This window comes from Limulus polyphemus, unplaced genomic scaffold, assembly GCF_000517525.1.
Source record: "Limulus polyphemus unplaced genomic scaffold, Limulus_polyphemus-2.1.2 Scaffold290, whole genome shotgun sequence".
Taxonomy (NCBI): domain Eukaryota; kingdom Metazoa; phylum Arthropoda; class Merostomata; order Xiphosura; family Limulidae; genus Limulus; species Limulus polyphemus.
The window spans coordinates 196,900-204,601 of NW_013665900.1; the positions used below are offsets into that span (position 1 = coordinate 196,900).

At 32.6% G+C, this 7,702-nt stretch overlaps 1 protein-coding gene across 1 annotated transcript in view; it reads right to left on the reverse strand.

Moving 5' to 3' along the window:
• The window catches only part of LOC106457080, a 135,101-nt gene extending 127,666 nt beyond the window's left edge, over window positions 1-7,435 (reverse strand). The window contains exon 1 of the mRNA XM_022382898.1: window positions 6,743-7,435. Coding sequence (XP_022238606.1) covers window positions 6,743-6,882 — 140 coding nt within the window. The 5' untranslated portion in view covers window positions 6,883-7,435. The remainder of the gene's footprint in view (window positions 1-6,742) is intronic.
• Between the last annotated feature and the right edge of the window lie 267 nt (window positions 7,436-7,702).

The window sequence follows — 7,702 nt, forward strand, 5'->3', positions numbered from 1 at the left end:
CGGACATTGTCCTGATATTCACATGAATATTACTGTCATTACATACATGGACATTGTCCTGATATTCACATGAATATTACTGTCATTACATACATGGACATTGTCCTGATATTCACATGAATCTTACTGTCGTTACATACATGGACAATGCCATGAAAGGGGTCAGAGTAAGTTCATTATATTCTGACCCTCATGTATTAATAATAATAATATTCTCCAGAAACCATTACCATCTACAAGGAGGAGCAAGAGGTCACTTGAACCTGACCCCTTCCCCCCAGTAGCACAGCGGTATGTCTGCGGACTTACAACGCTAGAAACCGTGTTTCGATACCCGTGGTGGGCATATCACAGATAGCCCATTGTGTAGCTTTGTGTATAATTACAAACAAACAAACCTGACCCTTCCAGGTCATCAAGACCTAAACCTCGACAATGCTGCGATTGCGATGATGGCGCGGAGTACAATACACAATAATGTGTTATTAATGTTTATGAGTGTTAGATTTAGAACTGCATAAAGCCTTTCAGTAACATTCTCTGACAGTACAAAATGTATGCGTTAGTTCTCCGAAAAACATGAAAGTCAAATATTTAAAACAAAGAAAATAATAACTAAATAATTTTAAAACTACTATTTTCTGCATAATAGCGTACTTACGAGATAACTCCCATATGTAATACTAAATACTGCATACAAACAGGCGATTAATGGTGACACACCCAGTTTAAAACAATGCCTGTATCGTAATTCTCCATTCCAAAGCTAGTACATTAAAATTTATCCCACTGCTTGAACAATAAACACAGAGTTATTTCTCGTGTTGTTTTTTTTTAACACGTTTAACCTAGTAGTTGTTAAACTTAGAATTTTCCCCATGAAAATAGCGTGCCTATTTTGTTTGTGGTTCGATACAAACCCAATTTAGCTGGCAAAATGTTACAAGACATGATTGCTGAGAGCTTCAGTTTTCAGTGACAGAAAAATGAATGCAAAGACGAAAACACTTCCAAGAGACTCGGCTTGTCAGGTCCAAATCCGTTTGTAGCGATAATGCAAACAAATTATTTTACTTCTTTCCTTTTGGTTTTGTTTGTAGAAATGTTCAAAGACTTTCCACGTGCACAAGTATTCAAATAGATATAGGCCATTGTTAAAGGTTGCGTGTTTAAAGAACGAAAACTTAGACAGGAAATCTGAATGGAAGCGTTTAAAGACAACATTATAACTTGTCGATCTAACGAACTGTGAATATAGAGACAGAAAGTAAAAGCGTTGTAACGAAACATCACGTTAAATATAGTTGTCCCGAATTGACGTTACTTTGCAAATAAAAAAAGGGTTTTATATACATTAATGTACCATCAGTGCCTTAAATAAACATAATGCATTAATGTTAAAGTATATCTAGATATTCCATGTTCGTTACATACAGTCATTACTTTTTGCAGTAAATAGTTTATAATGTATAAATGTTAAAGTATATCTACATATTCCATGTTCGTTACATACAGTCATTACTTTTTGCAGTAAATAGTTTATAATGTATAAATGTTAAAGTATATCTAGATATTCCATGTTCGTTACATACAATCATTACTTTTTGCAGTAAATAATTTATAATGTATAAATTTTAAAGTATATCTAGCTATTCCATGTTCATTACATACAGTCATTACTTTTGCAGTAAATAAATATATTGTATAAATGTTAAAGTATATCTAGATATTCCATGTTCGTTACATACAGTCATTATCTTTTTGCAGTAAATAAATATAATGTATAAATGTTAAAGTATATATAGATATTCCATGTTCGTTACATACAGTCATTATCTTTTTGCAGTAAATAATTTATAATGTATAAATTTTTAAGTATATCTAGCTATTCCATGTTCATTACATACAGCCATTACTTTTGCATGAATAAACATAATGCATAAATGTTAAAGTATATCTAGATATTCCATGTTCATTACATACAGTCATTACTTTTTGCAATGAATAAATATATTGTATAAATGTTAAAGTATATCTAGATATTCCATGTTCATTACATACAGTCATTATCTTTTTGCAATAAATAAATATATTGTATAAATGTTAAAGTATATCTAGATATTCCATGTTCATTACATACAGTCATTACTTTTTCCGATTTTATTAGATTTCTCTGAAATGTAACTCTGCCGAAATCCAGTATTGTTGTAGTTAAGTAAATACTTTATTTGAACAAACATTTATTTTTTTAAAACTTAAAATTATTGGAAACATTCAATTTTACTGCAAAAGTTATTATTGATAGATAAATTACGCATTCAGACAGTCATAACGGAATAGCTTTTTGAATAAGTTGCAACAGAGAAAATTGGGTTTTAAAGAAGTTATATCGCAATTGGCTTATAAAAATAAGAACAGTCAAGACTTGGCTGTATGGCAAAAATGTGAAACTTTAAGGTTTCCTCATCAAATGTCACGAGAATGTAGATATCAAACGTTATTAATACATTTTAACAATCGACCAAACACAGCGTTGAACCCCCAGTGGCACAGCAGTATGTCTGCGGACTTATACTGCTAGAAACCGCGTTTCGATACCCGTGGTGGGCAGAGCACAGATATCCCTTTGTGTAGCTTTGTGCTTAATAACCAACAACACTAAGCGTTGACCCAGTTTTTTCAATAGCCAGTAAAGAAAAATATTTAAAGGAAAACAAGAAGAGCGTTGTAAATTCTTTAAATGAAAATTTCTTGCCATTTGGCTGAAAGCCTAAGCATACAAAACTAAAAATTTGCTTTTTGATGTTTATACAGTCTAATGAAGCGTAGTGTGCGTTCCCATGTAATGTCAATAACAATTAGATGCCATTATCTTTAGTGTCTGACCTACTTTCTCATACTCGTAGTTTTAAAATAATGTTCCTGAATTTATCGATATTATAACATTCAAGGTACGACAGCAAAGAAAACATTGTTCTCATTATAAGGAACAACATTCTACTTTGGAAGCAATGTTAATGTTTTATCTTTTAACAAGAAATGCATTAAAGTGGAAATTACTATCCAGATTTAAAATATACAGGGTCCGTGTAACGCTTTCAGTTAAAAATAATAAATACATGTACGGGAAAAATAATAATTAATTAATTAGTGCATGCCAAAACCAGAACTTTTGATAAACAATAACAACACTATTTTGATGCACTAAACTTTCGGGTTGAATAATGATATTTCTATTTAGAATAACTGAGCAGGTTATAATTGTCTTGTATCCTGATACAGTGGCTTCCTATAATTATCAGCCACTGACGTTCTTAGCAGCGCTCGTAAATACTTTAATACATTTTGGATGTTACTTTGACTTGTACGAAAATTATCAGAACATTTAAATAAAAAACCACGAATAAAAGTTATAGCCTATAGATGCATGGGATGAGCATTTAAGCAATTTTCATTCGTTTAGTTGATATAACTTGTGGAAATTTTCATGAACCAGTAAGAGAATAGAAATGTTTGTTTATAAAAATAATTTATATTTACGCTTCCTCTTTTAGTTTTATTTTAATAAAGTATACGGTTTCCATGTTGTTATCAATGAATAATACACAAAATAAAATAAAATGAAGCACACACAATAAAAACAGATGAAAGACCATTCAACCAGAAGAAACATAAATCTCTAACGTCATTACTTCGTCAGCTGTGTCTTGGTGGGTGAAACATTAACTATAAAGACCAATTCATAAACACGTAATGAGCTTTGCTCTAGTACTTTTTGACATACTGGATTGTAAAGTTTTACACTCCGATGATGTGAGGAGTTGACATAGTATATTAGCTCGTCTATGTCATATCTTATAGTTGACTCTACATGTTGCACACGAACGAGTTTATTCCTACCACATCACCTGCTATTTACGTAACTCCAAACTGTTCATTACTACTGGTAAGCCAAAAGGTACATTAAGATGATTGAAACTATCTCTAAGATAACCAAGTTGTAAGCTAGAATATTCCTCAGGCACACTGTCAAGTTCAATGGTGGTTCATTGAAATAAGTTTCGGTTAGGACATTAAATATCTCGATAAGATTGGAGAATAATCCATCAATTCATAGTCTTGCAGAGAATTGACTTCATTTCTTTACGAACTCCTTACGAGAAATCAACTCACAATATTTCCATGACGGGAGGAGGTGAAACAAGATTTAAATAACTGAAGTTGCGCCTGTAGAGTTGACGAAATAAGAGATCAAAATTGGTAGGAACAACATTTAGATCTTCTGAAATACTTGGAATTAAGAAAGCAAATCTTACACACGCGTGAAAAGATGAGCAAGTAAGCCTTTCTTTCTAGTTTTTTTTTTAATATAATGTAATGTGGTGGTACTAAGTTTATTCCTTTATAAGGTTTGTAAAACGAGACATTCTATAGTAAAATTAATTGGTTTCACTCACAAATGAGGCTTATCAGCATATTGAATGTTATGAAAGTCACTATCCAAGCCTTTTGCTCCACTTGGAACTATTACCTTTATTGTTGACCGTGGTAAGTTTACTGGCTATGAATAAGTACTAGTACTAATGGTCGACACCACATTTCCATGTAACAAGTTATTATTAAGGACGGCGAAGTCAATCTTAGACTTCACATCTTGACAAGCTTTATACAGATACGTAACACATTAAATAAATCAAAAGCACAAAAGCATATTAAAGAGACTCGACAGTTACGTAATTCAATGACATTGCTGTAATTTAAACTTTTTCGGCCATATTTTTCATCGATATCAAGTTGTCACTGTAAACTTGTAAACTTTCATCAACTTAAAACTTTTGTTTATCATCCTTTTAACAGTAATAATTATAATATCTTTTTGAAGTCTAAAGATTCTCTTTTGAACCATAAGCCATCACTTTACAGGTGAAGACTAAGTTTAAGATAGGGTTTGAATGTGGTTTAGGAGCTCCTTGTTGCCTTAAGTGTTCTGCTGTGCGAGATTTACAGTTTCTATGGAGAACATTATATCCCCCCTTCTTCAACATATTGTGACCTTTGGCCCTAAATTTTATAAAATATCACCACATTAACGTCTTTATGGAAAGAAACAAAACGCTTTAACACATCCTAAGGCCAGGAGAGCCTATCGTAGCGGCATTGCATAGCGCTCGGTTAGGATCTCTTCTTGAATTAAATACATAAACGGTGCACACACAGAGGTTTAATTGATACGGGCAACATATGTCAGAAAATTTAGAAAGTTAAATTCACTTTCAATGACATAAAATGGTGCTGAAATTTAAATAATTCAACATATTGTAATTTCCACTGATTAGTGTTAAAAGAATACCTATCACTTGATAAAACATCTTTCTGAAATATTTTCGTTTTCAAGTTCATATTTTTAACATTTATTCAACGTTAAAAGAGAACCGACTGAATTCAGTAAAATAAACAACCGTATGAGATACTGAGGATCCACTAAACACTTTTACAATAGATATCAATCTATCAGTTACATGTGGTTCAACTATCTACAGTGTTTTTAATCAACTTATAAAATTATGCTTTCTTACCGTAAAATGCTTACACAAAAAACATAGTATCTACTATTTTATTTTAATGGTAATAACAATACAATTTAGACTTTTCTTTACCACAGCCCCCCCCCCCAAGTGGCACAGCGGAATTCCTGCGGAATTACAACGCTAGAAACCAGGTTTCGATACCCATGGTGAGCAGAGCACAGACAGTCCTATTTGTAGCTTTGTGCTTAACCACAAATAAACAAATCAACACACCACATTCGGTGACGTTTCTTAAACACGTAGTCACTGATATTGTATCACATTCACGAACAAAACTTATAACTCAAATAACACGCTGTACATTTCTCTCAATGGGTGTTCAAGGAATATTCACCAAATATAACGTAAAACTCTAACTTTACAAATATATATTTTTTTAATTTATCGATTCAACTGGAGTATTGCCACAAGCCCAATATTTATTTTTCCCTCACGTGTTTATTGAACTAAATAGAGTTGTTTCACTGGAAAGCTACTTTAAAACGTGGAGTTAAAGGAAGAGTTGTGGTTTCGGGGAAGAAGACAAATTCAAATTATTCTATAGACTCCAACACGTACAAATAAACTTAAACTAAATACGTATCGTCATTAATCACCCTCTTCTATAAATGTCCAAAATAATATAATTTTGTACAATGATTAATGGAATTGTTAGGGTTACAAAGCATTAGTATAATATTATGTCATTATAAGATAGACAGATGGAACAATGATAAAGTGAATGGACCAGTTACTTACTCAAAAGTCAGTATTTTACTTATATTTCTTGTTTAAATGGTAAGTTTAATACTGACCTAATGCTATAGCGAAACCGGCTCGATTGCATTGTAATCCTAATAATATGGTATAGACACCTATACTTGGCAGAATTAACAATACAATTAAATGTGAAAAAAAAATGATGCGCATGCAAACAGTTACTTACTCCATATTTATTTAATTATATATTTAGTTAATTAACAAAAAATGTCAAATGTAACCTGTAGTTAAGCATTCCAGTATGAACGTGGAAATGCACAATGTATTGACGTCAGAAGATATATATTTATTACAAAATTCATTGTAAGTACTCTATTCAGTTATAGTCTATACACACACTGTTATTACTGGTAACATTGTGCAATATCTTTTAAATAGATCTGCTTAAAACTCACCTTTTTTTCTTCTTTTTGTGAAATGCACGTTTAATTCTGATTAAAAGAAATGCAGCCTTGTCTAAGGTAAGGGTTTCCCTAGATTTCGAGGGAGACGGGGAGGGAGGGCTAAACCCTGTTTTTGAACCTGCCGACCACATAGAGTTCTAATATAATTTCATTAGTTGAAAATATTATAGTCTAAACTTCAGTGATCACCCCATTATTTGATAAAAATATAATTGTACTGTCCCACTAGACGTAGTATTGTACAGGAAAAACACACTTTACAGGGGTATCTTGACTTTCACACAGCAATTTATAGCAATAGAAATGACAGACAATTCTTCGCATCATATGCGCAAGTGGTGAATAGAGCAAAGCGCCTTGCTGTCGGCAAATTGAAGCGAAAGATCTGGTTTCCGTTGCTTCTTCCACCAACATTCTAAGAATTCAATAACCTTCAGCAAGTGGATCGAAGTTAGCTTTTTTGGGTCCAGGCTGATGACAGAAAACAGCTTCTTCTGAGAAATCATGAAAGCGGATGATCTTTCCTCTACCGGAAAATTCATATCCATATTTTATACCAATAATGACAAAGTTATTGAATCTTTGAGTTCTTTCAATCTTCTCTCGAAACATCCGAGACAGGCGGCTCACGCTTTCACTTACATTCACCGCTCTGGTTGCAACTCGCTAGAGGCCTCCGCTGAGTCAGGACGACACGCTTGCGTAGTAGGGTTAAAGTACGGGTAACCTGCAAGGAAAGGCTTGAGCTGTCCCATCATATTCACGATACCTGCCGAGTAAGTATTATCAGATGACGATATGACTGATTGTCGAAATTTGTATCAATCTAGAACATCGGAAACGATCTAATAGATAAAAGTAATATATATATATATATATATATATATATACATATTTGAATGTTTAACAATCAAGTATGCTGCAAACGCATTAAAGAACCAAAAATTCAAA